This window comes from Oncorhynchus kisutch, linkage group LG26, assembly GCF_002021735.2.
Source record: "Oncorhynchus kisutch isolate 150728-3 linkage group LG26, Okis_V2, whole genome shotgun sequence".
Lineage (NCBI taxonomy): Eukaryota > Metazoa > Chordata > Actinopteri > Salmoniformes > Salmonidae > Oncorhynchus > Oncorhynchus kisutch.
The window spans coordinates 26799875-26827113 of NC_034199.2; the positions used below are offsets into that span (position 1 = coordinate 26799875).

General features: G+C 41.1%; 1 protein-coding gene across 2 annotated transcripts; it reads right to left on the bottom strand.

The window, feature by feature from the left end:
* Positions 1–1132: 1132 nt before the first annotated feature.
* On the bottom strand, positions 1133–25409 carry LOC109871257 (T-box transcription factor TBX15-like). Of its 2 annotated transcripts, none has more exons than XM_020462069.2 (8): positions 24903–25409; positions 17893–18100; positions 15266–15367; positions 12167–12338; positions 9689–9856; positions 6552–6616; positions 5187–5284; positions 1133–3152 (listed from the first exon to the last, which is right to left on the bottom strand). In XM_020462069.2, exons 1-8 carry the CDS (start codon positions 25102–25104, stop codon positions 2335–2337), a joined length of 1833 nt encoding a protein of 610 aa, XP_020317658.1. In that variant the 5' UTR covers positions 25105–25409; the 3' UTR covers positions 1133–2334. The 2 variants fall into 2 exon arrangements, with proteins under 2 accessions (XP_020317658.1, XP_020317657.1); XM_020462068.2 differs by having other exon boundaries at positions 12155–12338.
* Positions 25410–27239: the final 1830 nt, after the last annotated feature.

Here is a 27239-nt window from a genome sequence, read left to right on the forward strand (position 1 = left end):
GACATTATTCCTAACTCAGTTGCCCGTAGAGGAAGGAAACCACTCAGGGATTTCACCATTAGGCCAATGGTGACTTTAAAACAGTTACAGAGTTTAATGGCTGTGATAAGAGAAACTGAGGATGAAACAACAACATTGTAGTTACTCCACACTACTAACTTACATGACAGAGTGAAAAGAAGGCAGCCTGGATAGAATTCTAAAAAATCCAAAACATGCATCCTGTTTGCAATAAGGCACCAAAGTAATGTTGTTTGGGGCAAATATGTTTGGGGCAAATCCAACACAAATCACTGAGTACCACTCTTCATATTTTTTAGCATGGTGGTGGCTGCATCATGTTATGGGTATGCTTGTCATTGGCAAGAGGAGACTAGGGAGATTCTGGGGATAAAAAGAAACGGAAGAGCTAAACACAGGCAAAATCCTATAGGAAAACCTGGTTCAGTCTGCTTTCCAACAGACCCTGGGATTTCAAATTCACCTTCCAGCAAGAAAATAACCTAAAACACAAGGCCAAATATACACTGGAGTTGCTTACCAAGACTATGTTGAATGTTCCTGCGTGACCTAGTTACAGTTTTTACTTAAATCGGCTTGAAAATCTATGGCAAGAATAAAAAATGTCTGTTTAACAATGGCCAACAACCAACTTGACAGAGCTTGAATAAAAAAAAAAGAAGAATGTGCAAATTTTGTACAGGTGTGCAAAGCTCTTAGAGACTTACACCAGAAGGACTCACAGCTGTAATTTCTGTCAAATGTGAATACTTATTTAAATGAGATACTGTATTTTTGTATTTAATTTTCAATCATTTTACAAATGATAAAAACATGTTTTTGCTTTGTCATTATGAGGCATTGTGTAGATGGGTGAGAAAAATATATATTTAATCCATTTTTTAAATTTAGGCTGTAACACAACAGCATGTGGAATAAGTAAAGGGGTATGAATACTTTCTGAAGGCACTGTATATCATATATATATATATATATGGTAGAATATCATAGTTCTATTTGCATGGGAAAATGTCAGGGGATGCATTTACTCTATTGATTGTTTTTGTTAGTGGTCCACTTTTTTGAATATAGGCACATCTTGTATGACAGCTGTAAATGAATCAAAAACATGTAAATGAATTAAAATGTTTATTGAACTTTTGTGTGCTTGGCACCTGTATTTACAGTTTTTTAAAAGGCCTTTCAAAATAATAATTTTGCTATTTCCATTTTTTCTCACATTTGTTTTCATGATAGATTGGCCCATATAATTGTATTATTGCTTGGCACTTAAATACAATTATCTACAACACACCAAAACATACTATAATTACTCTGTTTCCTATTCTATCTTTATAACCTTTCACACAACAACTGTAAAGCTTATGGTTTTTGCTTGCATTCGCCATCTTATATATGCTTTTAAAAAGGTAATCCACTCAAAAATAGTGAAGCTATTCCAGTCTGTGAGGAAAGGTGTTGATAAGATTGTGGTGATTTCACTGTATTTCACTATATGTTCAGTGTCCACTTGAACATGGCTTCTCGTCCAGCGTGTCCACTGAGAGGTGCAGGGTCAACAACTGGACCCCACTGTCAGACACACATAGTTCCTCCCTCACCCTGACCTTTAGTTTTGTGACTTCATCCTTCCAGCATGTGCTGTATTATATTATATTCACCCTCTGTGCCTCATCCATCATCCTCCCATCATCCCCACTGAATGGCCAGAGGGGAAAACCTTAATATTGAAGTCCTTCATATTGATCTGGCACTGCCACAACCCTCTCAGTTCTCTCCCAATGTTGCCACAATGTTATGGCATAATGTCTTGTTAAAACTAGAGCAGTGGAAGTGGAGGTGAAGTTTCTGGATCACACAGAGCCTCTGTCACATCCTGTCCGGGACTGGATAGAGTCCATAGCAACAAGGCTGAGTTCCTGTAGACTGTCATTACTATTGCACCATAATGGGTTCACTCCTGAGAATCCCTCGACAGTAAGAGTATGTGGTCTCCTCTCTTTCACGTATCCCCCTGTATGTCCCCATGGTTGGGGTTAGTGTTCTAAACAGCCACATGTGCACTGAGAGCACGGTATATGGTTCCACTTCCCCTTTTTAACACTATTGTGGTAATTAAATAACAGTTCCACCTCCTTGTTTAAAGCATGTGAGGTGAATTATTTTTTTTTTAAACACAATGAGATGAAAAGTCTGTTTTTTGAAAGGTTCACTTTGTACCTCAGTATTACAAACAACGCTAAATGTAAAATGACTCATCAATAGCATATCTTAGTAGAAGAGACAGAACCTCTTGAAATAACAGGACAGTTTTTACACCATGTGCATTGACATCTGAGAGGAGGAGCCATACTGACGGCCATCACAGGAGCCGGCCACCTGCTGGCCAGCGGAGGGATTGCCAATCATGTGCATGCTGTCCATGCCACCGTTGGACAGGTACTGGCGCTCGGCAAACACCCCGGCAGAGGAGGAGGAGCACAGGAGGCCGCCCTGGGTCTTCTCAGGGCTGGAAGCCAGGCGAGGGGAAGTGGGGAAGTTGTATCCATACAGGTTGTAGGGGTTGTGGAGTGAGAAGGCGTTGTAGGATCCCTGCTGCACGTGGTGGTGGCCCCCGCTGAACATGTGGGCAGAAGAGGGGGAGGAGCCTGAGGAGGAGGAGCCAGAGGTAGAGCTAGCTCCACCCTGCATCACATACTGCAGCTGGGATGCCGGAAATGAGGTCAGCTGACCTCCGTAGGCATCCATCTTCCCGCCACCGCTGCTTCCAGACAGAGGACCATGACCACCCCCTTGCATGCCTGCAGCGATCAGGGAGGACGTCCTCTGGGGCAGGAAGGATTCAGACTGCTGGGCGGAGGCCACAGCGCTTCCTGCTGCTTGGAGGCGTCCATAGGAGCTGTCGGCCAGTCCCCCGTAGCCCTGCAGGGCCGCCATGTTGCTGCGGGCGCAGGCCGGATACTCAGACAGGCCCATGCTGCACAGCTGGCTCTCCCTGCAACCCACGTTGAAGGTGTTGGGGGCCAGGTGGAAGGTGGGCGGGGAGCAGGAGGGGGACAGGAGGTGGGCCGTGCCAGAAGGGGAGGGGGCTCCTGTGCTGGAGGTGGTGGGAGAGGTGCCCGTACTTCCTCCTGAAAAACACACAGGGACACACACACACACTCAACACAAAGACAGTGAGACAGAGCCTTGCTACAGAGTGAAACAACAACAGAAGCATTGGCCAACAATCACACTCAGAGTATCTCTCATTTCAGCCATTCGACCTATCGCTGCCAGAATGTCTTATTCCAGTGACTGCTGCCGTTTGATCTTAACCGGTCAAATATGAGAGCCCTGTTTAAGGCTGGTACATAAGCCACTTAATTCACATGTATTAAAGAATTTGATATTACACTTACTGGTCAATTTCAGCTGACTTTACCACTTTCATATGCTCAACATCTGATTTTAAGGACTAATTGCATGACATCATTTCTTCTTTGAAATAGTAGTATTTATTGGATCCTAAACCCTAAAATAACAGTACTTGTTTCTGAGTATAAATGTGGCTTCAGTTTGATACAGTACATGTCTGGTCAACAGAGCTCCGAGCTTGCCCCTTTTCTCAAAGAACCATGCATTCATAATTTAGACATGTATTGACGTAAAAATATGTTTTTTAATCTTGGCACAGGTTTACATGCAATAAGTCAAGCTTTTGGAATTGACGGATAGCTGTGGGATATCACTCAAATATTTCTTTATTGATGAGAATTTGGTCCGCATTAATTTTAATGTTAGAGAAATTCAGTTTGAAACCAGCTAAAGAAAAGAAAAACTTCATGACTCTCTCTTGGCCAGGGTTCTGATTCTGACTGCACCATATGCCTTCGATAATGTTCAGCTCAGTTCTGCAGGGTTCTGTTGGCCAGGAGAGGGGGATATCATAGTGATGTCATGTTTTCCTCTCTGGTCGGGCAGAGGTTAGAGCAGCTTCAGCGTTGCTGAGGGGAACTGTTGATTACCCCGCTGGAAGGGCTGTCGATTACCCCGCTGGAAGGGCTGTCGATTACCCCGCTGGAAGGACTGTCGATTACCCCGCTGGAAGGACTGTCGATTACCCCGCTGGAAGGGCTGTCGATTACCCCGCTGGAAGGGCTGTCGATTACCCCGCTGGAAGGGCTGTCGATTACCCCGCTGGAAGGGCTGTCGATTACCCCGCTGGAAGGGCTGTCGATTACCCCGCTGGAAGGGCTGTCGATTACCCCGCTGGAAGGGCTGTCGATTACCCCGCTGGAAGGGCTGTCGATTACCCCGCTGGAAGGGCTGTCGATTACCCCGCTGGAAGGGCTGTCGATTACCCCGCTGGAAGGGCTGTCGATTACCCCGCTGGAAGGGCTGTCGATTACCCCGCTGGAAGGGCTGTCGATTACCCCGCTGGAAGGGCTGTCGATTACCCCGCTGGAAGGGCTGTCGATTACCCCGCTGGAAGGGCTGTCGATTACCCCGCTGGAAGGGCTGTCGATTACCCCGCTGGAAGGGCTGTCGATTACCCCGCTGGAAGGGCTGTCGATTACCCCGCTGGAAGGGCTGTCGATTACCCCGCTGGAAGGGCTGTCGATTACCCCGCTGGAAGGGCTGTCGATTACCCCGCTGGAAGGGCTGTTGATTACCCCGCTGGAAGGGCATCTGGTGCCACTGGGGGGGACAGGAGTGGAGGTGGGGGGACGACACACGCTCTAGCTCCGAGCACTTACTGAGTTCATCAGCGGCGTGAGGACTCGAATTAATGTCTAATAGGTTTGGAGGAGTTTGTGATAACAAACAGATGTCGGCACAGACAAAATACTGAGTGGTGTAACGTCATCATAACCTCGGAGGAAGGAGCGCTGAAGAAATTGGCTTGCTTTAAAGCATCGGGGCCTGTGATACGAGCCATGACCAAGACGCTGAGCTTTCACTGATTCCACTCGTGTCACAAAGCCGTCCAAAAGCAACAGGGTTAATTTAATAAAAAGTTCAGCAGATTCCAAGTTAGGTGCCAAAACAGGTGGTGATGACCAGACTGATGAAGAGAATTGATGTGTTGTGAGGTAAAGGAAAGATATGAAGTGACAGTGAAAGAGTGTATATTGTAGAAGATTGTAGAGATTAGGCCATAGTTTAGAGACAGTTGTACACACCTTGCTGTTTCTGCATGTTGGTGAAGTCCTCAAAGGTGAGTGTCCTCACAGGCGGTCTCCAGAATGCATAGGTCTCCATGATCGCCTCTAGACCAGTCCTGTGTGAGAGAGAGAACGAGAGACTGAAACAGTGGAGAAAAAAAAAGGGTCAGTGTGAGGGACGGATACATAAAACATAACAAAGGCGGGGTAGGAGAAAGAGGAAGGAAGAGTTGTGATGGCAAAACAGATAGTCGAAGAGAGAGAGAGGGACATAGAGAAAGGAAGGAGCGTAAGTGAGAATGAGAGAAGAGGGAGGAAGAGTAGAGTCAGACTGGGAGGAAACTGGAGCCATTAAAATGTGCAGGTTTTTACTGTGATCATAAATCTGAGTGACGTTTCATCTAGAATCTGTACACGGTTCTCCTTACTGCATGATTTACTCCCGTGTGCGCCGCTGGGCCCTGTCCCAGGGAAACGAGGGCCTGTCCCGACCATGTTATTTTAGGGCCAGTAACTCCAGGGCCATTCCAGCTCATTTGCGCGCTACGCTAATCACACTGGCCCTGGCCATCAGTGCGCTCATTCATAGAGCTCAGGACCAAAACCCAACAAATGAGCTCTGCCCTGTTTTACCTCATAAAGTCAAATGTCACCAGTCAAAAAATCTGATTGATGACAATCATAATTTAATGCCTGAGAGAGCTCTATATTAAGATATAAATTCATAGAGGGGAAACAACTCAGTAGTTAATTAACGAATTAGCTTGTGTCATATGTCCTCGTTTTAATTCATTTCAGTTCGCCATAATGTGGAATAACTGACAGCTTAACAGTGATGTAGTAAATTACTATAATGCATTGGTATGAGTAGTTAGGGGGATATGTGTGAGGATAAATACATTTTCTGTCTATAAATATCTTATTTCTACATAATCTTTTCATCTGTAGTTTTCTGCAATGAAATTCTAACGCTAGTTCATAAATCATGCACTGTATTGTTTGAAAAATGAAAAAATATGTCTCAAATAACTGTGCCGATAATGCACTCCAGATGGGAGGGGAGCTTTCATGTGCTGAGGGTCTGGTTCAGTGTTTCCCCTGTTACATATGATAATCCGGATTTAGAGAGAGAGCGAGAAAGAGAGAGCGCTCTCCCCTACCCAGAACCTGTGTTCCTATCTCAGATCTAGTGGGGTTTTCTTGGCTGGGGAGAGAGTGACTAATTTTATATGGAGCAGCATATGGGATTAGGAGGCATCTCCAGGGGATTATTTCCATATTAAAGGCCACATTGGACAAAAGGACAGATTTGCGGCACACAGCCTGGCAAACGCTGAGACAGGTTGCATTACACGGACCTCGGGTTAGTGGAGGAATGTATACCTGTTTCTACCTGAATCCCGAAATCCTTTAGCAAATGGGTTGCGATCAATCTTTAGTCTAGTTATCTGCGGGAAAGAAAAACATGACAATCAAAACAAATGTCATACATATGACCGATGCACATGTTAGAGAGGGCAGATAAATGTATCAATATAAAGATTTCAAAGAAATCAAAGGGGAAATTAAGGAATGTATGAATAAAGCAATTCATGAAAATCTTTTTTTAATGTAATAATAATAATAATAAGTCATTTTCCATTCATAAACTGAATTTAAAGAGGAACTCACACCGTTTTAGCACCATACATTTCCTTAAAATATGTTTATATACTGTACTCCCTTGGGAAGAATATGGTGATTTTTGAAAACTCTTTGATACATTCATAGAATATTTGGGAATTTGTGAAAATGCTACAGTAATATGAGTGGGAAAGCTGCCGTGCATTTGGGCAATTAATAGAAAATAAAAACAAATAAAAACGTATCTGTCTTGTCCAGGCCAAGACTTTACACAGACCGGTGCACCATAACCAATCAGAGCTACAGTTGGCGTATATGCAAATAATTCATTGCCATACTGGGGTATGCCATTCACTTTTAACTGTATGTTTACAGGCAGCTACTTTAGAAAGAACCAGATGAGGTAACATGAAATCTAGTGAGGGATAAATGTACAGACAAAAGGGGAAACCAGTATCTTTGGATAAACTGTCAAATGTTTCAGCATGTAGTTGGACTGAGATGATGGGGAATAGTAGCCTGCTCGCTTGCCCTGTTGCAGCCTGCCTTCCAATACCTGCTTATGTCCCATAACCTGTGTTTTTGACAACTGAATTGGATTTATTAGCTTGCTTGCGTGGCTGCCAATTTGATCGATGGCAGATGCATTTGATTGACAAATAAGAGTTTCCTGTGGTTAACAGTTGTTCAAGTTCAGAAGCGAGTCACATTTCTTGTTAGCTAGCTAATCAAATGACACCTGCAACTTAGCTGTAGCCACCTAAGCTGCTAAAAACTTTTCGGGGAAAAGTCTGCCATTTACCCACTCGTCCGAATGATGACATTACATCCTCCCAGCAGCTAGCTAGCTACATCAAAGCTCTGGGTTTTTAGCTTGCTAAATATTAGCCACATTATATAGCCACGTTATGACTTATGATCATTGCCCATGATCGTTTGATTGTGTTGAGATATCCACCTAACTTTCACCCTTTTTGCATGGTCTGTGATTTACAACCTGATAGCAATCTTTATTAAGCTGCCAAGCATTGAATTGGTTAATTACAGTTGAAGTCAGAAGTTTACATACACATTAGCCAAATACATTTAAACTCAGTTTTCACAATTCCTGACCTTTAATCCTAGTAAAAATTCCCTGTCTTAGGTCAGTTAGGATCACCACTTTATTTTAAGAATGTGAAACGTTAGAATAATAGTGGTGAGAATTATTTATTTCAGCATTTATATCTTTCATCACATTCCCAGTGGGTCAGAAGTTGACATACACTCCATTAGTATTTGGAAACATTGCCATTAAATTGTTGCACTTGGGTCAAATGTTTCGGGTAGCCTTCCACAAGCTTCCCACAATAAGTTGGGTGAATTTTGGCCCATTCCTCCTGACAGAGCTGGTATAAATGAATCAGATTTGTAGGCCTCCTTGCTCGCACACACTTTAACAGTTCTGCCCACAAATGTTCTATAGGATTGAGGTCAGGGCTTTTTGATGGCCACTCCAATACCTTGACAGTGTTGTCCTTAAGCCATTTTGCCACAACTTTGGAAGTATGCTTGGGGTCATTGTCCATTTAGAAGACCCATTTGCGACCAAGCTTTAACTTCCTGACTGATGTCGGGAGATGTTGCTACAATATATCCACATAATTTCTATCCTCAGGATGCCATCTATTTTGTGAAGTGCACCAGTCCCTCCTGCAGCAAAGCACTCCCACAACATGATGCTGCCACCGCTTCACGGTTGGGATGGAGTACTTCGGCATGCAAGCCAAACCGTAGTCTGGCTTTTTTAATGGCAGTTTTGGAGCAGTGGCTTCTTCCTTGCTGAGCGGCCTTTCAGGTTATGTCGATATAGGACTCGTTTTACTGTGGATATAGATACTTTGTACCTGTTTCCGCCAGCATCTACACAAGGTCCTTTGCTGTTGTTCTGGGATTGATTTGCACTTTTCGCACCAAAGTACGTTAATCTCTAGGAGACAGAACGCGTCTCCTTCCTGAGCGGTATGATGGCTGCGTGGTCCCATGGTGTTTATACTTGCGTACTATTGTTTGTACAGATGAACGTGGTACCTTCAGATGTTTGGAAATTGCTCCCAAGGATGAACCAGACTTGTGGAGGTCTACAAATTTTTGGGGGGGTCTTGGCTGATTTCCTTTGATTTTCCCATAATGTCAAGCAAAGAGGCACTGTGTTTGAAGGTAGGCCTTGAAATACATCCACGGGTACACCTCCAATTGACTCAATTTATGTCAATTAGCCTATCAGAAGCTGATAAAGCCATGACATAATTTTCTGGACTTTTCCAAGCTGTTAAAGGCACAGTCAACTTTGTGTATGTAAACTTCTGACCCACTGGAATTGTGATACAGTGAATTATAAGTGAAATAATCTGTCTGTAAATAATTGTTGGAAAAATTACTTGTGTCATGCACAAAGTACATGTCCTAACCGACTTGCCAAAACTATAGTTTGTTAACAAGAAATTTGTAGAGTGGTTGAAAAATGAGTTTTAATGACTCCAACCTAAGTGTATGTAAACTTCCGACTTCAACTGTATATTAATCATGCATTGATTGCATCCATCTATTCTGCAAACAATACCTGACTATATGTAATGGAATTTTGAGTCAAATATACCCCTCTTTTTTTTTAAAAACCTCTTACAAAGTATGTTTTAAGGCATAAACTGTGAATTTGATATTTTGGACTGATATTATGATTGTCTGTTTATTTCATTCATATCTGCAAAGTAGTTAAAACGGTGTCAGTTCCGCATTAAGTTCACTTCCAGAATTGACTCCAATTAAACTTGAATTGACCCTATGCCTGGTGCAGATAAACCAATTGAGTGGCAACAGCATCGTAGCAACAAAGATAAAAGTGTCTGGCCTCAGACCTGTTGGTTCTGGTAGGCGGTGACAGTGGTGAAGACAGTCTCAGGGAAGCTAAAGGTCTTCACTCCCTCTCCGCTGGGAACAGGCTTGGTGGGGGACAGGTCACTGCTGAAGTCCTTCCTGATCACATGGACACGAGGCTGGTACTTATGCATGGAGTGGAGGATGATCTGAAACGACAGAGAGATCGTAATGGTTACATTGTGAGTGCATGTGTGTGCATGTGCCTATGCGTGTCTAAGCAAGTCTGAGTTCATATCAGGGCTGTATGATTAAGAGGAACACAAGTCCACACTTATGATAAGAGAGGTGGTAAGGTAAGTATTTAACACCAGAGAGCAGAGCCGAGGCTTCAGGCTATGGCGGCACAGCCTTCCCTCCGGCTCTCTGTCTGCTCTTGATTACAGCCCGAGTGAGAAGCCTCCCTAGAGCCACAAACAACTAAGGAGGTCATTTCAAACAGATTGGTGAAACAGTAACGAATAACATTGACAGTAAATGTAATATTCCAGACCCCCATCCTCTTCACCTTTCCCCCTGCTCAGCCCAGGGGACCCCAAGTCAGGGCCAGGGTTCTGGGTCAGGTCAAACCCTCCCCAGTCACACATACACACACTGAGCTCACAACAACACAGAGCAGACAAGGGACTTATCTGACGGATCTATTTTAAAAACAATACATCTAGTAGTGTCCTTAAAATAAGAGGCCTACTGTCGCAATAAAGTGATTTCAGTTACATATGTATTACTTATTTATATGAATAACAAGCAAAAGCCAATCAGCTTGGTTAATCACCTGTGCGTCAATCTAAGTAACATAAAAAAATACCCATCAAAATCCGTCAGTTTAAACTAGAGATATCTTTTTGCATGGGCTGGTCTCAATTCACAGCATCCACCTATGTCGGCCTTCTGCATCTGCAGTGGAATGTGGCTGAGCTATAGCGGTGTTTGTCAGACCATGAGACACCCCAGAAAATTGGTCCTCACGAAAACATCTATACTATTGTGACCACTATATGGAAAGGGGAGACTCTCTCCGTTTTGGTCTACAACCCCCACAAGTTTCACGGGACTCGTCTGAAGGTAACCCATACAAATGAATGGAAGTATGGAGGTAGTTTTGCGACAACAAAAATAAGGGGTTAAACTAAAATATTTCCTGAGCTTTCTTATATCTCTTAGAGACATAGAACAGACACTTCAAAACCTTATGATACATTTTTTTGTCTGTCTTTTTTTTTTTTTACATTTATTAACATGTTATTCAATGCGTTTCTATGGGCTATAGCAGTAAAGGCCATATTCAATATTTTATCTCCAAATAATGTATACCTAAAGAGGTCCTAAAGTTCTAAATCAAAAAGCTAAATGATCCATGGTATGACCATCTTAAAACAATTCCATATGTTAGCCCCTCCAACGGCTTAGACTTTTAGAGTTTTTTAAGAACAAATAGCCCTGCTTATGTGATTCAGAGGGGTTGGGTTAAATGCGGAAGACACATTTCAGTTGAATGCATTCAGCTGCACAATTGATTAGGTATCCCCCTTTCCCTTTCCCTTTATTATAGCAACCACTGTTAATGGAGAGGTTTGATACTATGGCAAGACGGAGGAAGAAGAGAAGAGTGATGGGACAGATACCCGCCTATTTGCGGTGAGGTTTCCCACACATGAAGTTCCAAAGTTAATTTCCTCTCGCCTCGATGCCTCCAGCGGAACAAAGGCCTTATAACGCGGCTGTGGGAGAGAAAGGGGCCTTGCCTGACTCCCCCCCCCCCCCCCCCCCCCCCCAAAAAAAAACAAAAAGAAATATGTACCCACTGCTGCATCTAACACCCATCTGTTATTACGTTTGTCAGAAGAACGGAGCTGTGCTAGCATCAGCTGGCTGGTTGGAAAACAGGCCCATAGGAGGACCAGAATGTGCCGGCCCATCATTTCCTCACTAAGCTACATGAAGCCACTGGCATCCATTTTGAGAGAAGATTCTAAAAACGTATGTATCTCTCCATCATGGCTAGGGAGGTTGGGTCCATCTTGAGTAATTACATTACCTGGCATCCCTACATCAGGACCTCTATGGAGAAATGGATTTGCACTGGCTCTTCTGACTGTTTCAACAACGTCAAGGCCCCGTAATAAAAGCAATCTGGCCTGTAACAGCACGGACTTCATGTCATGAGGAGATCCATCTTGTGCCAGAACTACATCAATGCCGATCAACTATTTCAGCATCAGTCAATAAAGGCCGCATTCTTCTTCTCTAAGAATAGTCTTATCTACACATGGGTGGGGTGAAGTAAATTCCCATATTACAATGTAAAACACTTATAAGTAATTGTACTGTTTCAGTATTTTTCTATGTCTTTGTATTAGTGTACAGGTGTAAAGGTGTACAGGTGTAACAGTGTATAGGTGTAGGAGGGAGGCAAGAATATGGTATGTCAAGTTAAGCCGGCTCACCGGCTCACTCACATGGCCCTGATCGTCCAGCTCATTGTTGGTGAGTTTGAGTTTGTCGAAGCTGACCACCTGCCTCATCCAGGTGTCTCCAGAGGCCAGGGAGTCTGGGTGGATGTAGACCCGCGGGGGCACGGGGGAGTCCGCGTTCCCCGCCACCATCCACTTGGAGCTGTGGTACACATACCTGGAGGACAGACACACAGTGACAGACGTATCAGCACCAAACCTTATTTCACATTTGGTTCTCTGTTTTTTCCACAGGTTTTGCACATGTTATTGTGAAGCATTGAAGTCAGGGAGTTCATGTGTTGCAGATGCAGAGCTTGCTCACAATAGAGACATCAAATATCCCCACACATACTACATATGCTTTTAACGACATATTCACAACTAAGCTCAGTCATAACATTTTATGTTGCATTGCGAGTTAGGGTACAATATGACTGCCCCGCCCAGCACAGAGCATTCCCCTCACTGACTGACTGAAGCAAGAGAGGGACTCCAATCCACTGTAGCCCCAAGCACAGCTGTTTGCCTTTAGTTCTGGCCATGCGCACAGTTGAAAGTGCTTAGCTGCAACGTCTCTTCCATAGTCATCACTCAGTGGTAAAACATGGACAAAACTCTAATTTGGCCTCTTTGTTATTGTCTAGCAGCGTTACACCACCCTCTCGGTCTCTCTCTCTCTCTCTCACACACAGAGCCTTGAGCACCCTGAAGACACATGCACACTCTCTCACCTCTTTAGCACACAAGAACACACACACAACACACACCAGACCAAACAAACACACAGAATGCCAGGCGTTTGTGTAATTTCCTGTTTGGATTGCTGTTTAGGGTTAAGTTCCGTGTAACAGGGAAAGTGTTGAAGAAGAGAGAGACCTTAGCCCCAAACAGGACTGGAAATTTGATTAGCCCCCTTTCATCTTCCATAAATCTGCCATCTGGCTCCAGCACAATCAATAAAGATCTGACTTTATGTGACACCATTCGGACAGATGGGGGTAGCCTAGCCCGCTCACCCAACACCACACAATTTACACACACACCCACACACACACACAGACCACAGACAACATATGTATGCATACAACTCATCAAACAGATATATACTTTTATGGACAAGAAATTCAGACAGACACACGTTAAAATACTCTCACACACACTTGCCAAACCCAGGCTGTACTGTATATTGGGTTACCTTAACTGACAGAGTAAGTATCACTATTACATTTCCCTACAGCAAGGTTCCCCAACTGGTGGTCTGCAGGCTGAATTTGGCCCACACGTGGTTTTATTTGGCCCCCCAAATAAAGTATTATTATTTTTACTTTGGGGGGGACATAAAAGAATGTAAAAACACCAGGTAATCACCTCCAAGTGATTTTAATGTTTGGAATATTCCCAAATATTCCCTTGCATAATAGCGAGACACGAGCTTGTTTACAAATGTAAGCAAGGTTTGAAATTATAATATTTTAGTGAAATGTTATATCTGTTTGGGCTTGCAGTCAATTTGCAGTCTAAAATTATTTATAATTATGTTCTGGCCCCCCGACCATCCGCTCAAAACAAAACGACCCGTGATTGAATCTAGTTGATCATTCCTGCCCTACAGGGTTGACTGGTGTGTGTTCAGAGTTTACATCATTAAGTAAAGTCCTTGTATGTGAACGTGTTTTCGTGTGTGCGTGTGCGTGTGTGTGTGAGTGAGTGTTTTCAAATATAGAGGACAAAGTCAATTTGAAGAGCTAGACAGTGCTGGTGTCTGCACTTTTCGTTTGTGATTCAAATTTAGAACATACCAACTGTCCACATAAAAGACAAGTAAAATATGGAGATTTAAAGAGCCCAGTATAAACGAGACACTCCTGAAGAGAGGCAGAGAGCCTAAGTAAAGCAAGTAAATTTCAATAAAGACTATTTCCAGACCCCAACTCTATGAGAACTATGAGACATTCCAGTGACAGCTCGGAGCTCAGTTTGCAAAGCCCTGTGGTAAAGTCCCCAGCCAGGAAGAAAATCCTATTTAATTTTACAAGATCTTTTGGCTTCTCAAAATCCTCCATAATATGTTGGTTCTCTAGACCATCCCCTCTTAGACAAACACTTCAGTCAGTGAGAGAGCCAGGGTTCTACGATCCTTCAATGGCACACTTACATAATTAAAACAACTGGGGGAAATGATATGAATGCATTGTTAAAGTGGTTCCTCAGTGTTCCATTCAAGAAAGCCAAGTCCTGTTTCTCAAATAAAATGTAAACATAGTAAACATATCTGTAACAATAATAGAACATTAATGCATGTTATTGATATATAAACTGAAGATGTACACTGTAAAATTAGAAAATAAATGTAACAAATGCATTCTAACCCATCTGTAGCGCTGCTATAACATTAATGCAACTATGACACTTTGCCACGTCACCAATGTATGACACATTGAACTGATTCCTTCAGCTGAGGTAGTACATTAAAACAATATCTTACGGCATAAAAATTGTATTCCGCCATGGTCAAAGAACCAGGTTTAGGGAAGAAAGATGTTTTGCCATTTCCATAGTGAATAAAACTATCAATATTATGGTCTCACTCTAACCATACACACATATGATAAATAATTGTAATTCTCCTCTCCTATGGTCTCTTTCTCTCCAGACATTGTGCTCTATGCCAGAAATTCATTCAGATACTTTGGCCGGAGATATCCATCATAAAAACCTATCCCCAAGATGGACAACTGTAAAGGTCATTGTTTCAGGTTCCATTCAGATTTATGTGCATATCAGCATACCATTTGAATTTTGCAATGATCTGTGTATGTTGTTTGGGGTTCATGGGGACGACTCTCCATCTTAAAATACACAACATCTATTTATCAGCTATGTTGTCCAAATTGGGGGTAGAGCCTATTTTGGTTTGACTGAATAAGAACATCAATCTCAGACATGGATAGTGTAATGTTCCAATAGCACATGTTGTGTATATATCTGTACATCACCATGCACACACGATAGTACACACCCATCTGAATGAGTAACGGGAAGTTAGGAAATGTTAGGAAGCGCTAATAAGTGTGAGCATACCTTAGGAAGATAGGAGCATACCTGTATCTCTTATTGTCCACAGGAACAATATCCATGGCTATGTAATACTGCTGATGGGGGTCCAGACCCACAATCTTTACTCTCATTGCAGGGAACATCCGCCTGAGAGAGAGCGAGAGAGAGATTAGCAATATAGCTTAAGTTTAATATTATATTATGAGCATCAGCATTACAAATGGAACCCTGCACCATGTAGACATTCAGTATAATTCCACTCATGCCACTAGAAATATACTCTAGTGCGCCATTGGGCATGGTTTAAAGTTTGACCAATGTCTTGCCAGTCATATAGCTAATTTCCACCCCTCATCCACCCATAACAGCGCCTAGAAACATCATTTTATGATAATTCCTTAAAATGTCTGTATCAACATTCCACGTCTTCATTAAATAAATATTATTCAGATTAAATAAAGTAGGGCATTTCATCCTCAAAGAAGATTAAAACTGTTTTAATGCACGAGCTGGCAACAAACTCACTCTTCCTTGAAAATATGCACCCAATCATGAGATGTTTTTTTGGTAATTCGATGCAAACCAAACCAGGAAAAACAAAAAATGTCATTAAAAGTAGGACTACATACACAGAGACATTTTCAAGTTAATTCCTCGTTTTACACTTCAAAAGCTGCATTTTTCTTTTCATTTAAACGTCATAAATCTTTGCCCTCATAATGACAAATAAGTTCTGTTTTCTTACTTTCTTTCTCCTCTGAATTTATAGGGTTATTATTAGCAGAGACATGAAATACACGCAGCTAGTCGTTTAAACGATACTGCCTTTAAACAGACACGGATTATATATATGGGGCTATTAACAACATAAATCTGATTCCTGAATATCAGGAAAACAACGTTGATCATATATTGTTTAGGTAAGTCAGATGTATAGGTTAACTGTAAAGTTGGTGTACATGTGTTATTAAGACAGAAGAACAAACGCGAAAATACAAACCTACAACTTTACAATACAACTTTCAAATCTTGTTATGTCATTTGATAGAGGCCTACCAAAAGAAAATTAAACACGCAAACAACTTGGCCCTTGCCATTTCTCCATAAAAACATGTCGACTAATTGGTCAGCTTCAAATAAATTAAGATACATTGACGAAAATAATCAGTGGATAGCCAATCTAGTCTAAGGAAATGGAAAGCATGCTTTTCCAATTAGAAGACTAAGAGAAATATGCCGCATCCCCGTGTTAGACCATATATAGCCTATACTGCTCTGCCCTCACTCCCTTCTAATGCATGACACATATACAGAGGAATCATCATAGGCCTATGTTTGTTAAATGTGATTAATATCATACTATTTTCTGTTGTTAAACTTCATAATATGTTATGTTATTAAAGGTAGTAGGCCTATATTAGCCTAAAAGTAATAATAATAATAATAATAATAATAATAATAAGCCATTTAGCAGACGCTTTTGTCCAAAACGACTTAGTCATGCGTGCATACATTTTACGTATGGGTGGCCCCGGGAATTGAACTCGCGGCCCTGGTGGTGCAAGCGAGATGCTCTATCAACTAAGCAATACAGGACCATACACGGTTACAAATGTGGAAAAATCAAAAGGCTTGATGCTGATTGACATAAAACACCTACCTAATATTCCTAATTAATTACAACTATTTTGAAATGGGCAACTGGCTAAATCGAATTTCACAATCCAGAGTAAAATAAAGTGGCCTTTGAAACTAAAACCTGTTAGGTTAGATTTAAGATGAACACCATCTATATTAAACCTAGTTTTGAAATAAACAAATTATGCATTATAAACTATAGGCCTACAGAAGACCATATGCTTTCAGTGTTTTTCGTTTGTTTTATGGAGGAAAAAGTCATAACCTCGACCGCTTTATTGCTAGGCCTACTTCGTGAATCAGTCGACTACATAAATTCGTCGTCCGCCTATTGCTTGATCGTTAAATTCAAAATGGACGGGAAATACCTGGTGTTCCTGCGAGGGGGGAAAGTCTTCATGAGAACAGTGTAGGTTAAGTTATATGCTTGGTTTGGGTTGTAATTGCTGCCTGTTACGTTCCCCAGTACGTAACACTGCCCAAAAGAGCAAGAACCGAAAACATGTTTCAAAGAGATTAATTAGAAACAGTTCCTTTCTTCCCCGGCTATTCTCTGACATCAGCCATGGAATACCCTCATACGTCATTTATGGCCTGTGATTACAGAGCGGCCCTCTCGCGTCCGGAGCCCTTGCCCCCATGTGCAACCCATTAGCACCCCTCAAAAACATGCGTGCTAGAGGGGTAATGCGTAGCGCAAAAGTAGGCAACATGTGTGTCACCTTAGAAAAAAGGTGATATCAAACCTAAAAGGGTTATTCGGCTGTCCCCATAGGAGAACCCTTTGAATAACCCTTTTTACAGGTAGAACCCTTTTGGTTCGAGGTAGAACTCTTTTGGGTTTCATGTAGAAACCTTTCCACAGAGGAACTAAAAATGGTTCCACCATGAGCCAAAAATAGTTATCCTATGGGGACGGCCGAATGAGCCCTTTGGAACCCTTTTTTCTAAGAGTGCATACATGGTAGGTGCAAGAAGAAAATATATTAATCAGCGGAGTCCTTTAAATCATAAATATGCAGCAGCTGCTTTACCTCCCGGCTTTAGTGATGATCATCTCCGTGCCAATTTCATGGAAGCGCTTCCAGAGGTCCGCGCACTGCAGCTCCACCTGAATCTCCTCCATTGAGGCAGCGGGAGACAGCTCGCAGGCCGCCGGGGCTAGGTCCTCGGGGGAGCCGAAGGAGCACGACGTCCTCTCCGCCAGACCCTCGCCATCTGAACCCGGGCTCGCCTCAGAATCTGTGGAGATTTACAGGATTAGGAAAAAATGTAGCCCCGGTAAAACTGGGACCTCAGGAAAATTAGTTGCGTATTGACCGTTGAGGCCAAATCATCTGTAGCATGAACTCCGAGAAAGCACCGAATCTGACTCACTCAAATCATATGGGTTTGGTTGGATTTCAAAAAAATAAAAATAAATCTGACTCTAAAACGATTCCATTTACGTTTGAAATGTCATAAATTGTCCACAATAGTAACGCTTGCATCAAATGAAATGCGCATTTTACATGAAAAAACGCCCACCAACAAAAATTCTAAAAGCTATATTTAGCCCAACTGATTGTCATGCCAACTACTATCATTCATATCACTATGTCTACAAATGTCATATATTACGATGTCACATAGGCTATGAAAAGGACCCACAACAAAGTTAGGAAAAAAGTTATATTTTCCCCAATGGAATCTCTGGCAACACAATAAGAACAACAATAGCAAAATAAATGTATAACCTGCATATAGAACTTGAATAGTGAAGGAATTTTTCCAGAATAACTGTTCCAGATCTTAACTTCCAAATAAACCTATAGGCTTACATTACTACTGGCTTCAGCATTTTATGTTTGACATTGACAACACTATGCAGTGAAAAAAAAACATTTAGCCATGTATCAGCTCATAAATATATATATTTTTTATTCTATACAGCACACAGTAAAGTTATGAATTGTATATTTCAATTTCTTATTAATGTACTTGTCTCTGTTATTATGTGCCAATATGTAATATTGTATGATTTATTGAGGGCCCTGACATGAGTAGGTTGCTTTGGCAGGACACACCATGCAAACAGGCTTTTATGCAGATTCAGGACTGCTAAGAGACTGGAGTGTGGCCCAGGACTAACCACCAAGTGATCACGACCCCAAAACAAGAGACAAGAGCATGGAGTGGAGACATGAAGACACTTCAGGCAGGACAGCTCTACCACAGAGACAGAGAGGAAGATGAGAGAGGTCCATAGAAGGGGAGCGAAAGAGTGAGAGGAGAAAAAATCATTTTCATCATCCTCTTGAGAGATCCTTTCAGTATGATGGCAGTGATGACTCTCTCTGTGTGAGCCAAGGAACATGGTAAGACAGTGCAACTGTTGATTGGCCCATACAGCCATCATGCATCCAGCAGCCATCAACCACACAGCGGGCCAGGCCGGAGATCTGGGCCTGCTCAGAGCCATCATGGCTGCTGCTGCTGCTGTTGTCTCGGTGCTTTACTGTCATCAAGCTAGACCACGTCCATCCACTAGCACTCAGAGTCACCATGCTGTCCCTTACATGTCACCAGACCAGTCCCTGTCCTCCACCGCTATCCCCCTGTCCCCCTCCACACGGACAGCCTGCTTTCAGTCACACCCACTATAACCAGCAGGAACAGAGCAGAGCTACAAAAGTGTGAGAAGAACTACACACCTGTCCCACATTACACAGGATATTGCTGGGTAGAAAGACGCATGTCTCGAGAGAAGGGGAAACAATGACAGAGCTGGAGTGAGCGACAAATAAATAAATATATTGAAGGAAGTAGCACCTCATGGCAGCTTACAGATAGAAAGGTGGAAGCAGAGTCAGAAATCTGGTACTAACCTTAAGTGCATGACTAATGCTGACTAACTAGCCAATCATAGACAGTAGCCAACCTCTGCTAAACTGTGGAGAGCAGCAACCACTTTTTCAAAACCCAAATGAACTATCTTGTGGTTAGGCACAAAGAAATCAACTTGCGGTGAGCCTCAATGGAGAACATAGATCTCCTCAACTGATATGTCTACCAAGTCTAAAAAAGATAACAATAATGCCATCTTCTGTTTGTCAAAGCTTGGGTTCACACAGGAAATCGAGCTAGTTGAATGTGAATAATAACGGCTTGTAGGTGCGAAGAGGATGGATTTCAGCTAATTATTCATACACAAACTTATTCACTATGTGATTATCTAATTTGGACAAAAATGTTACGAATAAAATCACAAAGACCTTTCTATGGAAACAAGTTTATGAATAGAAAATGCATTTAATAGAGTTGGTAAGTAGCAATCTACCAACCTTGAAATTGCAGAGTAACCCAATCCACAAGAATCAGAACCACCTGTTTCCGCCTGTAATTAATTCAGGCCCATGTTAGGGAGAGGCAATAAAATAAGGATTAAACCCTTTTAATAGTACAAACATCTGTTGGCTTGGAGTTAAGCTTTTCTCAGAGGCATCATTTTAAAAGTTGGGTTTCTAAGATACAAAATGATTTAGAGATGATCAGCAGCAATTTGCATTTTGTGAAAGAGGAATCATCACCCCAGAAGTACCAAGTGACAATTTATATATCATATATTAGGCTATATCATATATTATTATATAGAATAGGTTAACAATATTGAAACCTCAGAGCTATATGAAGTACGGACAGAATAAGATGAAACATTCTGTCACTTAAAAATCAGTGTCACTCCATAGACTAAAAACATAAAACAGTCTACATGGTTATCCATAATATAATTACAGATTCTTAGTGAGACAGACTACTGTCCAAGCCTTATAGGCCAGTAATAGGTTTAAGAGTGAGATTAAAGATCATCTGTAGTGATATATTTCACAGTCTGGATATTTACATTTATTTGTAAATCCATAAAAGAAAAGCAGTCTCTCTCTCTCTCTGACACAAGCAAGCGCGTGCACACACACAAACTGCTGACAGTGCAGATGTTTACATTTAAGGCAGGCAATTTAATATTGGAGGGGTTAATTCTGCAGATAGGCCTACATGTGCTTGTCTGAAACAAAGGTAATGTGTCATACATGCTGGCTCTCTGGGAAACGGGATTGTTATTAATCCAATTTCAACTATTGAGTAGTGGTGGTTTTCTTACACTTGATATTTTTTCCCATTACGTGTCTTTCAATTAGAATGTTGTTTGACCATGTCGGTTTGAAAGCCTCACATGGAGGCAAAATCATTATGTAAAAAATCTAAACCGCACAAACTGAACAAAGACTAGCTGTTATCAGTGATGGCTGGTCTATCTATAGTGTCAACTGGAGGCTAATCAAGATTGGATACTCAAACTACTTGCGACTCTGCCAGGAATATGGCTCCTAAATTACTTGGAGCTCGCGAGACAACGTTCCTTTTCAATCAACGACGACTCTAACTTAATGTAAAACCGTGGAGGATATATAACATTTCCTTAACTGACTGAATCGCAGTCAATGGTAGTACTGAAACCCTGCATCTCAGCTGTGAACAAATTTAGTTAGGTCCTCTGCATTTGTGAGGCATCCCCCAAACGAACAACACTTGCTGCTGCACTTCACGCGTCAGACAAGAGCCTCTGTGCATGAGGTTCAAGTCACGTTTGCTGAAGGCAAACCACAAAGCTTTGCAGTTCTAAAATGAACTGTACAATTAGAAAATAAATGTGTAGGCCTAGATCATTAAGCCATGCACGTGACGCTAAATTAGGTTCTAATGAACCAAATAAGATATATATTTTCTATGTATAGGCATATAGTCTATAATGGGGGTAGGCTATTAGTTTGAGATCCTTTTAGATACAAAAAAAAAATGTAGGCCTATAGCCTATTTGATTAAAAAAACAGGTGGCACTTCGCTACTAGGCCTATTGTGAATCCAATTGTAATGGGGATTGTAATATTGAGATGTTGGTTTACGTGTCTGTTGAAATTCAATGTAGGCTATACTGAGCTGAGAGGAGATAGCAATTCATATTAGGATTAGGATTCATATTTGCGGCCTGGGAGGGTTAGAATGGGATATAGAATATATCCATCATCATTCATTGATGTATTTAAAAAGGTAAGGATATTCAAACTCAAAGCTTCGAGATTGAGTCATTCATGCTAGCTTTTGACATCAGTCTCCGCGATGAGTTCAATGTTCTTAAATTCAAACCTACCCAAATCCCCCAAGACTTAGAAAAGACGAGAGTCAATTGATTTTGTGACATATTCAATAACTTATTAGTTCGTTTTAAATTTGTATAAAAATTAAGTCATAGACGTCTTTGTAAATAATTTGGAAAAATCTAGAATGAAAAATTATAGGATATGCCCATCTTGAATCTAATGTGACTTGAAAATCGGGATAGCCCAGGCTACTTATTATTACAACATTTGCAACAAAGAAAAGCGAAAACAAATGGTTTACCTAAATATAATTGGCATTTAGGAATATCAAGTGTTTTGACAGTAATAAAAAGCCTGCGTGATTCATAGGCTTTAAAGATTAGCCTGAGCCTTTTGATTTTGCGATTTCAGATTTACAAAAATAATATTATCAATTTTAATTAAATAAACATTGATATCCAATTTTACTTAAGACTATCCTTATAGGTGATTGCTTAAATTGTCAAGAATTGACTGAAAGCTGATTTGATATTTTCCGTAGCCTTATGGCAGAGGTTGCGTGTCCATTCCATTTCATATAGATAAATAGTTTAGCCTATATTATTGGAAAAGTAAAGTACTAAAACATAATAATAAAAATAGTTTAAACGTAGGTCTACGTTTTATTGGCCTATTGTTTCCCACATAGGAAAAGGGATGGAGTTAGCCTATAGGTCTATAGATATGCTTCACGAAATTAGAATAGAAAATACAGGGCACACATGCTAACCAAGTGAAAAGAACAAGCACACAACAGGCCTACATTCAAACAAACTCTCTTCACACGAAAACACACGCATTGTCTCATATTATATTTGGACTCACACAAAAACAGGTATAAGTAACCCAGGTGTGGCTTGTGATGGCTAATTTCTATATATTGTGCCATGCGCCAAAAATGCATAATTTGCATTGAATCACAGAAACCAATGTAGGCCTTCATAATCTCAGCAAAACATTTCCCCCAATTCAAAACCATCTTAAGTGAATATGAATTACAACTGACCATGTCTCCACTTAAGTCACTGGCATGGCCAATTGTTTTGTATCAAGAGAGGCACGCGTGAAAGAGAGCCGGGGCAATTTTATGCATCTAGGCTTCTGTAAATGGAGAAGGGACAATGGCCCCACATGCAACCATCATTTTGTACCAATGTGTAGTAATTTGTGAAACAATGGTAATATAACTTTTAACGTAACCGCTTATGATATTTATGATCATAGGCTGTATCACATCCGGCCGTGATTGGGAGTCCCATAGGGCGGAGCACAATTGGCCCAGCGTCGTCCAGGTTTGGCCGGGGTAGGCCGTCATTGTAAATAAGAATATGTTCTTAACTGACTTGCCTAGTTAAATAAAGGATACATTAAAATAAATAAAAAATTAAGGAATATAACTGCGCAAAAAGAAAATTAACCGTGCTCCGCTGCAATAGGCTACTGCGTTTTTCTGGGTGCGTCATGGCTTAGTGACGCCTCGATCAGACCGACAGTGACCTTGCATTCTGATACACCAGAAGAACATTCAGTTCCATTTATCCAAATATGGATCAAATTGCATGCGTAGATGTGACAGAAGTACACTGAACAAAAATATGAACGCAACATGTAAACTGTTGGTCCCATGTTTCATGAGCCGAAAGAAAATATCCCAGAAATTGTCCATATGCACAAAAAGCTTATTTATCTCAGATTGTGCGCACAAATTTGTTTACACCCCTATTAGTAAGCATTTCCCCCATGCCAAGATAATCCATCCACCTGACAGGTTTGGCATATCAAAAAGCTGATTATAACAGCATGATCATTACACAGGTTCACCTTGTGCTGGGTACAATAAAATGCCACTCTAACATGTGCAGTTTTGTCACACAACACAATGCCATAGACGTCTCAAGTTGAGGGAGCATGCAATTGGCATGCTGACTACAGGAATGTCCAATAGAGCTGTTGTCAGATAATTTAATGTTAATTTATCTACCATAAGCCACCTACAACATCGTTTTAGAGAATTTGGCAGTATGTCTAATTGTGCTCACAACCGCAGACCACGTTTGCTGATGTCACCGTTGTGAACAGGGTGCCCCATGGTGGCGGTGGGGTTATGGTATGGGCAGGCATAAGCTCCGAACAATGAACACAATTGCATTTAATTGATGGCAATTTGAATGCACAAAAAAATACTGTGATGAGATCCTGAGGACCATTGTGAAGCTCATTTTTTTATTTTTATTATCTGTGACCAGTCTGTGAAATCCATAGATTAGGGCCTAATGAATTTATTTCAATTGACTGACTTCCTCATATGAACTGTAATTTAGTAAAATCTTTGAAATTCTTGCATGTTGCGTTAATATTTTTGTTTAGTATAGCAGCAAAAGGTGAATGTTGAACTTTTGTTGCACACATATCCAGTAAAAAAAATGTATTTATGAATAAAGTTTGACTGCAGAATTTATTATGCCCCATTGATGCATTGTCCCTGTCGATCTGACCGAGGTGTGACAGGCCTATTCATTTGTTAAAGTGATGGCATTTATACAAAAATCAATAATTTGGGGTTGGTTAACTCCTTTGATAATTTATGCAAAGTTAAAACACCACTATTCGGTTTAATAGTTACGCTTTTTAAAACTACATACATATTAATTATGGACACTATTAGCCTACAGATGTTATTATTCCACATTAGTAGGCCTATCTGAGGAAAAGGTCAAAACTAGTTATCTTTGAAATGGTGATGAAATAGTAGCCTTTTCTGTATTCCTCTTTTCCGCGAGATAGGCCAATCCGTAGTTTTGTTTTGGAAGCATAACAATATTCAACAAAAAAAAACAAATATGAAGTGATGGTGGTTATGCACTGACCGGGGTCGATATCCAGACAATGCACAGGGTCGTCGCCGTCTCCTAATTGTCCGTTGTTGGCGAGGCTCTCCATAGACAACTCAAGATCCTTTTCCTCCCAGCCCCGGAGCTTTCTCTTCTTATTTGACCCGATCAGGGCTTCCACCGAAAAGGCGTGCGCTCTTGAGCTCAGAGCAGCAGCAGATCGCCTTCTGTCACTCATTTCTCTCAAGGCAAATCCACCAGAGGGAAAACAAAAACTCCGTCCACGCAGCGAGCAAAAGGAAAATGCACACGTCAATGTTTAAAACGATGCAAAAGTCGCCAATGACGAAAGTAATCCAAAAACTATGTCTAGAAATGGTGTTTCAAACCTCTAAAGATATGATACGCCATCCCCACGGCGCATTTAATTGCTCGAAAGTTAGCATTAAATATATTCCTGGCTATCTACCGCTTTTTGTCTCTCCGTCCTGCTCTCCTGCCTCTTTCTCTTCCCCTTTCTGTCCTTCTCGCCTCTCTCTGATTGATACTCACTTCTGGATAACTTTTTTTTGAAGCGTTAAGGGCAACCCATTCGCTCACTGTCAAATCGCACACGTCCAATGAGAAGTTTGGAAAGAGAGAGAACCAAAATCTGTTAACCAATAGCAAATGAGAGAAACACCAACTCCTGAAGCAAGAATCCTAAACCCGACCCTTGTAACTGACCATCCAACACCGAATTAACATCGTCAGGGCTTTATGGGGGAAAAATAGAACTAAACGTATTTTATAAATATTATGGTCAGCTACCTGCTCCCATGTCCCCCTCCTGCCCCCCCCATCCGAACCTCCTACCCCCCTCTACAAATATGTTACTAAGATTTACTTGAATTACCTGTATGAAATCATTGTGCAATGATAAACTGTCACTGAAAGAATCCACGCACAGCTACTGAATGTGCGAAGACATGTATAAAGGGCCAAGAACAAGTGATGTTTCCAACTAACCACATTTATAATGCGGTATTATACAAAGGTTGGCTATGTTTCCGAATTTGTATTAGGATCATACAATGTCGGAACACTGTCTACTTACTTTTTATCACCACGTATCATAGTCTACTCTAATGCATAAATAGGGCTTTATTGATTTCAATATTACCAGATTGAATTAAGTTACATTACAGCTTCATGAACAGCTGAAAAACAGAGCGAGCTCAAAGACCGTGACAGGTGGCCTGGTCAGAACCAATAGTAGCCTATTTGACTGAGGGAAAAATATAGACGACAATAATTATCTTTATTAGGTAATCGAAACCGGTTATATGTAGCCTCTAGTTGTGCACTGTGCACTAAATTGCAGAAGACACAGAAAACAATGTTTTGTTTATAGTTTTATTTGCCTCGGTTGTTTTAATCCTAACGCGTGCATGTTGCTGGTGCAGTCAGTGCGCAATCGCTGGTAGCCTAAATATTAGAACCAGTTCAGTAAAGCAACCTAAATAGCTTATCTAATGAATAACGTTTACACACTCACACGTTTAAAACGAAGGATAGCCAATATTTTCTTATCATATCTTTCAAAGTGGAGAAGATGTAACAAAACGGAATATAAAATGGAATTATTGAGTTTTATGGTAGACCTAATCATCTTTTCTATTAATCATGACATGAATAAAGTCAGGATTTTTCAGAAGTGCGCCTATTTAGAAAAAAAGAGAGACTGGGCAAACACCGAAACATATATGTCCTATGATATACATAGGCCATGATCTAAATAAAATGTTGAACTAAGAAGTGATATACAGTATCTTTCTCTAGATGTAGGTCTACGCTATACAGCATTTGTACAAACGTTAAGTATGAAATAAAACCACAGCGCACAAAATTGACCATGAATTAACACGTTTAGATGACTGTTTTTTATTGGGAAAGTTGTAGTATTAGACCCCTTGACTTGAATCAAACGAGCGTTCCCTGAGCCAAGTCCGCACTACAGAAAATACAAAGTCGCTTGGTAAACCATTAATTTTCAAACAAGCATAACCTTTATTTTATTATTATAATGAATGTAGGACTATGTATTTAGCATTTCTCTGCATATAGTAGCCTATTGAGATGCCTCTGTAATGAAAAGTGCTGTAGAAATCAAATTAATTATTCTACAACGTAGTCTATGTCAAAATGTTAACAACAGTCTTCGAGTTGTGGAAATCATCCTAGCCTAAATGCAAACCTGGTGCATCAACGAAACAAACCGGACTACTTGTGTCAGGCTAAATAAAATGAATTTCAATCACCACCTGAGCTTGACACATTATTGATGCATGAATACAGCTATTAATTCAGAGTAAATAATAATTAATAAGCAGT